At 45.4% G+C, this 13087-nt stretch overlaps 1 protein-coding gene across 3 annotated transcripts in view; it reads right to left on the reverse strand.

The window, feature by feature from the left end:
- Positions 1–13087, reverse strand: part of ZZEF1 (zinc finger ZZ-type and EF-hand domain containing 1) — a 3309810-nt gene that overhangs the window by 2054132 nt on the left and 1242591 nt on the right. For all 3 annotated transcript variants that reach the window (XM_069614719.1, XM_069614718.1, XM_069614717.1), the window contains exon 23: positions 4341–4422. In XM_069614719.1, the coding sequence (XP_069470820.1) occupies positions 4341–4422 (82 nt within the window). The remainder of the gene's footprint in view (positions 1–4340; positions 4423–13087) is intronic.

Below are 13087 nucleotides of genomic sequence, written 5' to 3' on the forward strand. Positions count from 1 at the left end.
CAGTATGGCTTGGACCATGTGCTCTCCCAATGGTGGAGAACACCTCCATCGCCCTTATGTTAATATCAGCCTTATTCTGGCATTGGTGTAGATCGGGCTGTTGCGCGGGATGCGTGGCATCCATTTTGTGCACCCTCGACTCCATCTTTGAACTAGGCCTCACTGTGATAATAAGAAAAGGCTTCTCTCCCCTTAGCAGCGCCGCACACACCGCGCAAAGGGCCCCCACCTTTTCTCACAGAGTCTGAAAGTTCTGCAGCTCCATTCTCACGCTTGGACCAGAGGCAATTGCAACAAAAACAAATGTAACATCTCACTCTTCCTCTGAGGTCACTGTCCCGTGTGTGAAGCGGTCTGAACCAGGCCTTGTAGCTCATCCATCTCCACAAACCTGCCTGTGCCCCCTCACCCTCGATGTTACCGAGCAGCCAATCCGGAGGGAGCAGAGCTTAAAAGCCACATATGTTACCTAATGTTTATCCAATCCTGTGTCTGTGAAATCCCTTATATCATGATGTCATTGATGACTATTTTTGCCTTGCTAAGCTGATGCAATTGTAATGTTTGCCAGAGCGCTCTCAGGCAGCAGAGTTCTCTGGATGGCAATTCTTGATAAAAAAGACTAACTCTCGCAACCTGTTCTCTTAGTCTCATTCCCCGTTGGGGTGTGTCCATTTAATTATCTTGCACGTGCTAAGACGGGGATGGGCCTTTACAAGGGTAAAACGGAGCTCCCATAGGGAATGCCAAAACCAAATTCAAATCCCATGCTGCAACAACATACTGGGGGTGGAGGGAGACTGGTTACATAAGCCCTCAAAAGCTGAATTACATTGGGGATTGTGAAGAACGACCCCTGTTCCGGGGATCTCTTAAAAACCAAAATTGGCTGCAAGGTTTCCTTTTATAGGGCCAATCTGCAGCCCCAACTGGGCCAAGAATAGCAAAACATTCACAAAAGGGGATAATGTAAAGACTAGAGCACAAAATGTACACCAACTGTAGGCATAAACGCTCAATATATACTGGCCCTGACATGTCTGGCGCTGGGCATTTAGAGGCATCAGATGGAGCAGACTTGAAGCTGCACTGCACCCCCTGGTGGCGGAAAGGTTTCTAAAGAAAAGCTGTGCTGTTGATAGGATATCATGGATGATGAATCTCAAAGAGGAAGGAATCCAATAGAAAGAACCCTGGTTGAGGAGTCCTTTCAAAGAAAGATGTGTCAGTCAGGTACCCTTTCACAGTGCCAATCTATAGTAACCTCCTGCCCAAGGAAAGCAGCAAATTCAGTGCAGAGGAAGGTGGACATGTCAAAAGGTCCAGACCTCTCTCCCAACACCAAGTCAAAAAATGTCACCACATGCAGGCATAGAACTTGCGGGCAAGCCTCCGAGCGGAAACACGTAAATCCAGGATATCATCCGACAAGTCCCACTTCTTATAGCTCAGCTTCAAAACAGCCAGCCACAAAGGTTCAGGCTGCTAAGGCCCACATGGAGGTCTCTAAATCCAGAGTATGGGAGCAGATCGACCCTTGTAGGAAGGTGTCAGGGAGTGCGGATGGGTATGTCCATAAGCTCTGGGTATCACGTCCGCTGGACTGCGTATGCAGGGATCTGACTCAACGTTAGGCAGAAATGTATAAGTAGTTTGAAGTTCCATTCAACAACTGATGCTTCCCCCAGAGCTTCCTGCTGAGAAAATGCCCTGGGCAGGAGGATTTGCACTTCCTAGTCACTCTGGAAGCAAAGAGCTCCACTTGTGGAGTCCCCCAAAAGGGGAAGATACCCAAAGGATTGCCAGACACACACAGGCATGTCACACCCATGCAGACAATCGACATACACCATGACACGGAAATACATGCAAACTGGTAGAAACACACACAGATGCACACAAACAGATGATGGCCCCCATATGGGTCAACTCTGACACAGTACCCTCACTCCTCTCAATAAAAACTGTAGCATGATTTAGGCATTAGAGTCTGCATGGATCAGAGACAGCATGCAGACAGTTAGGTGTCCTGTAGCCCTGTAGCGGAGGCATTGGCAAAACAGAATTCAGCGGAGCATAGAAAGCAAGCTCACATCGGAGACCTATGGACTAGCAATTGGTGGCAGGGAAATGCAGGCCAGGGATATTTCTGCACATGATGCAGGTAAAATCCACACACGGACAGACATTCAAACAAAATGTACTGGCATGGTTACACTGACACCTGTTTTTACGACAGGTGTTTTACAGCTGAATTTTTGCTGGGAAAAAATGTTTTGTTATTTTTTGAGGTGGTGGGAAAGGGCATATAAAGAGTTGGGGGGGTGGGAATAAAAAAAATTACTAGGGGCTTGGGGTGGAACTCCCCCAAAAATAATTTGAACAATAATTCAAAACAAGTTTTTTTCAGCAATAATTACACAGAAAAACAGTGCTAAAAACGGGTGTTGATGACATTTAAATGTTGTTCTACTGTACCTAATGCCACTGAATGGTCCTAGGGCTAAGAGATGATGATTAGAAAATATCTCAGTCTGTTGTGCTCAACCTATCTGAAAATGGATGACTACCCAATATGCCAATTTGAAAATTTAAAACTGTGTTCTCTGGGTTTCTCTTTGCACCATAACCACCTCCAGATCGGGGCCTTTTTCCAGGAGTCTTTTAGACTCACTGAACAACACCCTCTAATACACTGTAGAATCAATACCTCAATGCATCACCACATTTCCACTTCAGTTCTCTCACTGGCATTTCAGCAACAGTTGAATATATTTGAATCCTTTGCTGGTATTCTGTAGTGTTTTGAAGTTACTGTTATTTCCTATATGTGCTCCCATTTGGAATGCCCCAAAAATAGAATGCCTCTACTTTAAAATGGCTCAATCTCAGTATCGGTGCACATCCTTGAAACACTTGTGCATAGGCGCGCTATAAATGTCATATATCATAGCCAGTCAGTTGTTCCCTTATATAGGGAGTACTCTTTGGGATGATAAATGGGGGTGGCAGCATCTCAAATATCTCTGCATCATAAAGGGAGCTCTAGCATCCTCCATCCTTTCCCCTCAGTGTTAAATATGATTTATGAGGAATCTTGCCACATATGTGCTTCACTGTAATGCCAATGAGACAAGCCACTAACCATTTATTTAGCTATGTGCATTGAAATTCATGACATGGTTAAACATTGGCAGAGATATGTTCACCTAATGGATTGACATGTTTCTGGTACCCACTAGCCTCAAAGATACAGGGTCGGTTAGAGGACACCGAACTGAAGTAAGCTTCCTAATGCATATGTGCTCTCATTTGCAATGGCCCTAAAAGTAGAATGCATCTACTTTCAAATTGCTTCCCTTTTAATCTCGACATTAGTGGGCGTCCCGTCAGTTGTTCCCTCATACAGGGAGTATGCTTTGGGATGATGGGGGTGGGAGGATCTGAAATGTCTCTGCACTGTAAAGGGAGCACTAGCATCCTCCATACTTTCTCCTCATTTTAGATCTCATATACGAGCGATCCGGACATATATGTGCTTAACTTTAATGCCAATAAGACAAGCCACTAATCTTTTATTAGGCTATAGTGCATTGAAATTCATGACAAGGTTAAACGTTGGCAGAAATATGTTCACCTAATGGATTGTCATGTTTCAGGTACCCGGTAGCCTCTAAGATACAGTGTTAGAAAACATTGGACAGAAGTATACAAGATTGACTGCTTCAGCTACTATCTGTGCTAGACACCTCCTGGTGGCTAAGGGGGAGGAACTGGAAATCCACGATCCTCTGGGGGAAGAGTCCTTTTCCTGATGCACCTTTTATATCTGCAAGCGCAGTGAAGTAGACAAATCACCAGAACTTAGTGTACGAACTGGGGCTACACTGCACAGACCTTGTGTGAACATGGCACAGGAGTGTGCTTGCTTCTGTGCGTTTTTCCACTTTTAGTAGCTCATTTGGTTACATCGTTCATCGGCACAAGCACACCAACTTCAAAATCAATTTTGCTGCAACCCCACTAGTAGTGTCCATCACCCAACAAACAAAAATACAGTTGTCCTTGGTGGCCAGGAGGCTCCATTCCATTAAAACGTCTCATTTTGAACATCTTATGAAGCCAATGGTTAGATGACAATGTTATAGTTAACTAGCTGAGTAAAGTCACCCCCACAGCACAGCTAAAATAAAACATGTGTTTACTACAAGTTAAACAGCATTTAATACATATGAAGTCGATGGGTTCAATTCAAAGTAAACGCCCTGGCAACAAATAGGCTGTTGGAAAAAGTAATTGGGAGTAATTCTTTAAAAGCAAATCTTTGTTTTTAAACTTACCTTCGGCCATTTATCAGTGCCAACTTTTGTGTCGTAGCGAATCTTTACACCTCTAGCATCAGTGAACTCAAGATAATCGTACCTGTAAAGAATACAATTTAATTACATAAATATACCAAGTAACTTATACAGTGTAAGAAAAGAAACATGCCTTCTGGGAATCTATTTGTTTAAACCCAAGTTTGAAGGTGTTAATCAAAGTTTGTTTAAATACCTAAGAGACAGATTTGAATTAATACCTTTATAAAAAAAAACTATATGCTTCTACTTTTCCCAATGAGATTATATAAGTATGAGTGCATTGTTTATTAGTACATCAAACTCCTCTATTTATTTTTACTCCCTTTGCTTAGTACTTTGGCATGAAAGATCCTATTAATGTTTCATGCAAAATAGAAATATTTAATAACACAAGCACAACTGTTTTATGTACAAAAATACAAATACACTGCTTAATATACACATCTAAACCACTTAGTCATGCATTCTTTCATTTGACAGCATACAACTTGGGCGGGTTAATTACTGTAGACCTTAAAGAAGTTGAGCTTTTTTTCATCTTCAGCAGTATGCTATCTTCCAAACATGAGATGTAACAAAATTGAAATTTCCAAACGTTGGGGGAAAAAAACTCAATGAAATAAAGACCAAATCATGGTATCAAGGACAGAACACTTCCACATCTCATTCACCATCACACTCTGCATTGTAGTACAGTTAAAGGAACAAGTGACCTACCTGTAACTCCTGTTCTCCAGCATTGGTATCTTTCATGGATGCACATGCTCATGAATAGTCCCTGTTGTCAGGCTGCGAATCCTCAGTAACAATAAAGCAGTTTTGCTTTAAACTTAAATAAATGCTTGGTAATTGTATAGCCTATTGCTGTCACTTTGGGTCATACTGCCCCAGCCAATGACAGTGGTCCTCCTTATCTGCACCCCTGGTGGCCATCTTCAGATTTAAAAGTTCACATAAAGTGGCAGTAGAAACCAATGAAGAGACCGAGGGGTAGGCGGGAGGGTTGCATGCACATCCATAAAATATACCAATGCTGGAGAACAGGACTTACATGTAAGTAACTTGTTCCTCCAGTATTGGATCTTTCATGGATTCACATACTCATGAATACGATTATATAGCAGCACATACACAACAACAAACGGGAGGTGGTACAGGTCTCAACAGAAGCAATGCAAACTCAACTGTGGAGCACTTGCCTCAAGCAAAAAGGTTGAGAAGCATTGCTGGCCGACACAGGACTCCTCTGTGCAATCTGTCAATGCAGTAGAATTTAATGAAGGTGTGGGTAGACCTCCACATAGCAGCCCTGCAGAGGCCAGGCAGGTGAACATCCACCAGGAACGCCATAGTAGAAGCCATGGCTCTGGTGGAATGTTCCCATGGTCTGCCTGGCAGTGGTCTGTTTGCCAGCCGATGACAGTAGAAGATGAAGCCAGATAGCCACCTGGAAACTGAAGCCTTTGACAGGGCCCTCCATTTTTCAACAGGTCCAAATGTTACAAAATGTTGTGAAGTTTTGCGAAAGTCTTTTGTGCGTGCAATATAAAACATTTACACACGGGTAGCGTCCAGTGAATGCAATGCACTCTCCATCGGAGAGGTGGGAGAGCCAAAGAACACAGGTAGTACCGGAGACTTGTTCAGGTGAAAAGTCGAGGTAACCTTTGGCATAAACGAGAGATGAGTGTGCAGCACCACACTGGATTGATGGAAAGTCAAATATGGTGGCTTGCAGGAGAGAGTTTGCAGCTCCCCAACCTGTCTGGCAGAGGTAATAGCCACCAGAAACACAGTCTTCCATTAGAGGAACTTTAGAGGGGATCAATGTAGAAGTTAAAAAGGCAGGCCCATGAGTTTGGAGAGTACCACATTGAGTTCCAACACTGGAGGTTGTGCTTTCACAGGATGGAATGTCCGGAACAGACCCTTGAGGAACTCCTTAACCAGCCTACGAGACCATAGGGAAGGATTGAGCATTGTGAGAGTCAGCTGTCAGATTGACCTTATGGATGCATGTGCCAACCCTGCCTTTGCCAATGATAGAAGATATGGAGGTATCTCATTAGCCTTGATGTGAAAAAGATCTAGCCTCCTGTAAACTAACTATCTTATCTTGAAATAGTTGCACCATGCACAACTTTTTAATCATCCAAACTTGGGGAAATTCTTAAGTGAATATGTGATTATTATTATTCAGGCAATATGGCTGACAGAGGCTCCTATTGTGGATGGGTTTGTAACATTTCTTCCCACAGCTGTAAAAGGCCAGAGGGGGAGACCATCAGGTGGCCTTGAAACTTTGATAAAGGAGAGCCTTGGGGTTGCAGTAGATTATCAAGTTGTTGCAAATAAGAGCCGGCTTGTAGTTCAGCTAACAATTGTGATTGGAGGTATAAAACGAAACATTTTTACTGCTGAATACATATCGGCACAGTGCTCTATTTCACATAGAGTCCGTTTTTTATGAGGTGCTGGCACTCATCTCCAATTGGGTTGCGGTGTGGACAGAGGGCTTAGTTATCCTGGGGCGAGACCTAAACTCCTTTTGTTTCCCAAATGCCAAGTTTGCATTGGGGCAACAAAGATACCCTTGGGACTAAAAAGAAATGGAAAGCGATGGCTGGCAACTTTGCGTCCCTCCCGTTTGAATGGATCGGTTTGTGGTGACCTCCCGTATCAAACTACCTGGGAAAGAGGTATCTTTGTGGACCAGAGCCTGTTCAATATGTGTTCATGTTTTCAAGTGCTCTCATGTGAGTGGAGCGATCACAATATGATCACTGCAGAGTTTGATCCCCCCCTTAAAGTGAGGTAGCAGGGCCCAAGTTCCTGCAGTATTTGTAAATAGAATATCATGGAACCATCAGAAGGCCTCCTTGGTAATAATAGGGCAGAGGCATTATGGGCTTCCCCCTCTCTAGATTGCAACATGGAAATGTCCTCGACAAGGCTGAAACTAAATTGAACTTTGGCATAGTGAAAAATGTTCACCTTTTTTACTGTACTCTGTGGTGCAAAAAGAGGGAGCCGAGAGAGAATAAAAGCAATTAAGAGAAATAATGGTCCTATTGACTCAGGTGAAGGAGGTTAAAAGGGCAAAGCAGTCCTAATGTACCTGGTGAAGCTGATATATGGGACAACTTCTCCAGAATGATGCAGAATGAATGATTGATTCTCCATGCAGAACTACCACCACTACATTCTGGCGTCTTATTAATTGCCTGGGCAGCAGTCAGGCTTATTTTCAGCTAAATCCCATAGGGGAACACCAGTGGGTCTCTTACTATGAGGCTACATTTAGGCACAGTTCAGTGCTTGATGTTTCTCCCCCTATACTTCTGGATTCTGATGTGGATGAATGGAACTTGACTATAGAAATTGAAGAAGTGTTGGGCATCATAAAAACCATTAGCACATCAAGGGCGCCAGGGCCTAATAGGCGCTCTAATATGTTATTTAAGAATGATCCGGCCTCTTGGTCAACAATATTGACCCTTTATTACTGTCAAATTTTAAAAGAACAAATCCTTCTGGTGAGCTGACAGCTATTTTTGATTGAGATTTATAAGAGAGGGGATTCAAATAATCCTTGTAATTACAGGCCAAAGGAGGCCTGGTCACTCGAAACAGGGCCTATTAAAAAATGGTAGACCCGTTTTGGGAAAAATAAACACAGCACTAACCAAAACGGACTGCTGTTAAAATATGTCCAAAATCTAGCCCCGAAAGGCAAAGTAACCGCCGCTTATGTGGCAAGTATTGGCCTGACATTAGCCTTCTGATAGAGTGAACATAGCACTCTTCTGGCAAGAATTGGCGAGTTGGAATGTACCAACTGCATTATTAAGACTTTTGATAGCACTTCACGAAAATACTAAAATTAAGGTCAGACTGAACAGGAGGGGTGAAACAACAGGCCCTATTCAGACAATCGCCGGTGTTAGACAGGGATGTATTTTTGCCCACAGCTTTTTTAACTATCCATCCCTGTTACATAAGAGTCTTGAGCATAAGACACAAGGGGTGGTAGCACCTTTTTTGACCATCTATCCACCCTAGTATATCGGCCAGAAATGATTTCCTTAGGTTTCGTTGGAAACTGCTTGCGACAAAGGAGATCCTCTTTAGGTATAACATGATTCAACAAACACATGTAGGTTTTGTGGAGATGAAAAGATTGAAACTATTTGACACTTTGTTTTGGAGTGCTCCTTTTTGCAATCATTGCACAAAAGGTACTTTAGTAAGTACCTGGGTTCAGGGGACATAATAGATGGAGAAGTCCTTGGGAAGAGAGGTTTATGTGGTTTAGAAACTTCTGACCTGATAGCTAAACTCTTAGATTCATTTATGTGTATGGTTTTATTTTATGTAAAAAAAATATCTCTATGGTATTGCAAACATTAATTGCCCTTGTTAATAATATTGAATTTGGTTTTATTTAGATAGGACTTTTAATAAATTGTATGTAGGTTTTCATATTTTTACTTATGTGAGGTTGATGGATGAATTGTATTGTTAAAGGCTGCTTGTCAGCCGTATAAGGAACAAGTTACTTACCTGTAACTGTTCATCTCCAGCATGGGTCTGGCATGGATTCACATGCTCATGAATATTCCCCGTCGTCAGGCTGGGAAGCTTCGGTAAAGAAAAAAATCAGTTTTGTTTCTGAACTGTCTTTCTACTAGTAACCAATCACTGGTCTCGGTCATACTGCCCCCAGCAAATGACTGCCCTCTACCTAAGGCTCTCTGGCAGCCATCTTCTGATTTGGTAGCACGTAACGTGGCAGTAGGACCAAGAGAAGAGCCACAGAGGGGTAGGAGGGAGGGTTCGCATGTGAATCCATGCCAGATCCTTGCTGGAGAACAACAGTTACAGGTAAGTTACTTGTTCCTTTTCCAGCATGGGGTCTGGCATGGATTCACATGCTCATGAATACAAGAATACATAGCAGTACACACATGCACAACCACGGGAGGTGGCAAGGCTCAACATTAAGCATTTCAACAACTCAACATTAAGCATCTATTACCTCCTCACGAACAGGTTGCGCGGCACTGCCTGTCCGACTCTGGACTCCTCTCTGGAATCTTGGTCGACGCAGTAGAATCTCGTGAAGGTGTGCGTCGACCTCCACGTAGCAGCCCTGCAGATGTCCAACAGAGGCACGCCAGACAAGAACGCCGTGGTAGCAGTGATCGCTCTTGTCGAATTGGCTCGGACGGCCGGGCAAGGGTCGGTTTGCCAACCGGTGACAGTGCATGCTGCAGCCGGAGAACCATCTGCAAATGGAAGCCTTCGAGAGGGCCTTCCCTTGGTTCACAGGTCCAAAGTTTACAAACAGCTGTGATGTCTTCCAAAGACTTTGTGCGGTCCACGTAGAACTTCAGCGCTCTAGCCACATCCAGCGAATGCAAACTCCTCTCAGCTGGTGACGAAGGCGACGGGAAGAAAACAGGTAACACCAACGGCTCGTTGAGGTGGAAGTCCGATGGCACCTTGGGCATGAAAGAGGGGTGTGTTAGGCAGAAACCTGTGCAGTTCCCTTAGGGATCACTGCAAAAAGTTTAAGATTACAGGTGTTAGCAGTAAACCCAATTGGTAGCAGTCTGCACCACCCAGATTTACCTGGTAGCTGTGGCTCAGCAGTCAGACTTCTCTCAAGAAGAGTTAGGCAGTATATAGAGTATACACAATAGGGCTAAAAATACAGTAGCACCAGCAAACATTGACCAGAGCTTGGGTATAAAAGTATATAATTATTTATTTAAAAACACACTTGTAAAAATACACTGGCACTAATCTGTCAAGCAAGTTCAAACACAGCCACTAGAAATATATACACCTCCCTAATTAATTGTTTGACAAATCTAGGTTAATACACCACTCATTTAGCAAAACAGAGGTGAGCGCGTAACCCTAGATGGCACTCCAATAATTGTTAGAAAAAGGGAGAGAAAAGGCAGAATTAGGAAAAACGCACCGTACCAACACTTTTAAGAACCCACAGCAAGTCAGGAAAGGCAGGGTCTACTGTTGAGCAAAAACTTCATAGGCCAGGCCCACTCTTGGAGAGTGCAAGGCATAATGTGCCCAAGATCACACAGTGGAAATGCACTCAAAGTCTTTGCGGAAAAAGTCAAAAGAGGTTGGATCAAGTTAGAAAGGAAATGTTAACAGGTCCGAGGTCACCCCAGGATAGAGAGTCAAGGATTTACGGGACACCTTGGACAGTCTGTTGCAAGGGAGACCAGGCGGGACACAGTACCTGAAATGGTGAGAAAGCTCCAGCGGGGGCAGTTGTTCCTGGCAGCGGGTGCAAGTTGGTATTTCGTCCAGGGGAAGAGAAGATCTCGACGTGGAGGAAGGCTGGAGGTCGCTGCACTGCCAGGGAAGAAACCAGCCGCAGAGTTTCCCGGTTAAAAGGTACTACCCTTTTATTCACGGTAGTGGTGAAGCATGGCTATCTGGCCGCCGGGGCGCTTGGCACGGGCAATTGGACCATGAGACGACCCAGGAAGGCGAAAAAGGCGAACTGGTTGGTCCCACCAGCTCAAAGGGAAGAAGACTCTCTTGGAAGAAGATCTTCTCTTTCATCGGGAAAGTGGTGAGTTTCGTACTGCAGGGCGCCACCGGTGGTGTCGTCGTTGTAGATGGCTCAGCTTCTCCCCTCTTCGGACTCTTTAGGTCCTGTGGCGACTTCTGAAGTTCCAGTCCCCAAAGCCCTGCTTTGATGCAGAAAACCCCCATTCATCAGCCTAGCGGTCAATCAAACATGCTAAGTGGTGAGCCGGGCAGCTCACCACTGGGCCAATCACACAAGAGTGTGACTTGAGTTGCCAAGGCAACTCAGTCCAGGGTGCCTATTTCCCCCTCCCACACATTCTGTAGACCCAGACAGAGTGGCACCACTTTTGGAGGCTTCTGTGCAGAAGCCCGCCAAAAGTGGAACACAAACGCCATTTTAAAACCGAGTCCTGGCAAAAAGACCCAACCGGGGAATAAATATTAAATAAATAACCCGGCGGTATCTTTAAAATTGCACCAAAAAGTGGTGCGTTTAAAATGAATGGGAAAATCCCATAGGAAATATTCCGGTGGAATATTTTGCGTGGTATCCACTGCCACCAGCCAGAAACTCGACAAGGGGGACTGGATAGTGCCCCCTTAGAAAACAGACCCAGGGCAATCGAATTACCCCTACCAGTACTTCCACAATATGATGGTTTGTACTGGTTCTGTTCACAATTTGAGACTAGTAAAGTCAACGGTGACTTTACATGCCCTGGGTGACAGTCAGCCCCAGGGTATGGAGTCTATGTTTGGGGGTCACTATGACACCCCTGTGTTACTGCACTGAGGGTGCTGTGTAACACACATACCAGAAACACATGAAGCCCTATGGAGTAAAAGACCCCATAGCCCATAAAACACATTACAAAGTCAAAGGACATTCTCAAATCATGCCTAAGAGTGGGAGAAAAAGAGTCTCACTCTTAGCAGGAGAAAAAAAAAAAAACCAAAAATCCAGCAAAGCTGCTGGGGGATTCACTAGGTTTGGGAAATTAGCCTTAACAGAGAATTCTCCCTAATAGGGTGCGTCCTCAGCACCACCCTCGTCTCGTGAAAAGGTTTACAGGAGAGGGCCTGGATCTCTCCCACTCGTTGTGCAGAGGTAATGGCCACAAGAAACGCTGTCTTCCACGATAGGAACTTCAACAGTGCCGAATGCAGAGGCTCAAATGGCGGCCCCATGAGCCTGGTCAGCACCACGTTGAGCTCCCACGCCGGGGCCGGATCATTCACCAGCGGGAACGAGCGGAACAGTCCTTTCATGAACTCCTTCACCAGGTGATGAGACCACAGGGACAACCGCCCCGGAATTCTGGTGTAGCGGGGCCATAATCCGACGAGGGTTAATCTGCTGTGCACGGCACCAGACAGAGAACCTCTCCCATTTGTGTCCATAGCACTTGAGAGTCGAAACGCCCTGGCCTTTGCAAGCACCTCCTTGCAGTCCGCCGGGATATTGTATCCTCCGAACTCTAGTGCTGCAGGAGCCAGGCCTGCAGGTTCAGCGGCCCCGGGTCATGGTGGAGGATGGCGCCTCCTTCCCTGGGGAGAAGATCCACGTCGTCGGCAGTTTGACTGGGAGGGGACACTGACATGTACAGAAGGTCCGGGAACCAAATCAGCCTCGGCCACGCAGGTGCAACGAGGATCATCATGCACCGGGACCGTCTGAGTTGACTGATGAGTCGCAGCAGCAACAGCAATGGTGGTAACGCATACAGGAACAGGCCGTCCCAGGGGAATGAGAAGGCGTCGCCCATGCTCCCCGGCTGGGGAAACCTGCTGGCTAACCTCTGGCATTTGGCGTTCATCGCTGTCGCGAATAGGTCGATCTGGGGAATGCCCCATCGTCGGAATCGGAGATCCACTTGATCCTGCCGCAGCTCCCACTCGTGGCATGAGCGCAGCTCCCTGCTGAGTGAGTCAGCGATGGTGTTCTTAATTCCTGTCAGATGGAAGGGTGCTAGAAACATCCCTTGGGCGACGACCCAGTGCCACAGGCCCTGCGCTTCCTTGGATAGGGCTGGGGATCTGGTGCCCCCCTGCTTCCGGATGTAGAACATCGTGGTGGTGGTGGTGTTGTCGGTGAAGATCCTTACCACCTTGCCCTTGAGGGACGAAAGGAACGACCTGAGGGCCCAGAACAT

Source organism: Ambystoma mexicanum, chromosome 9 (assembly GCF_040938575.1).
Source record: "Ambystoma mexicanum isolate Mex_15411 chromosome 9, UKY_AmexF1_1, whole genome shotgun sequence".
Taxonomy (NCBI): Eukaryota; Metazoa; Chordata; class Amphibia; order Caudata; family Ambystomatidae; genus Ambystoma; species Ambystoma mexicanum.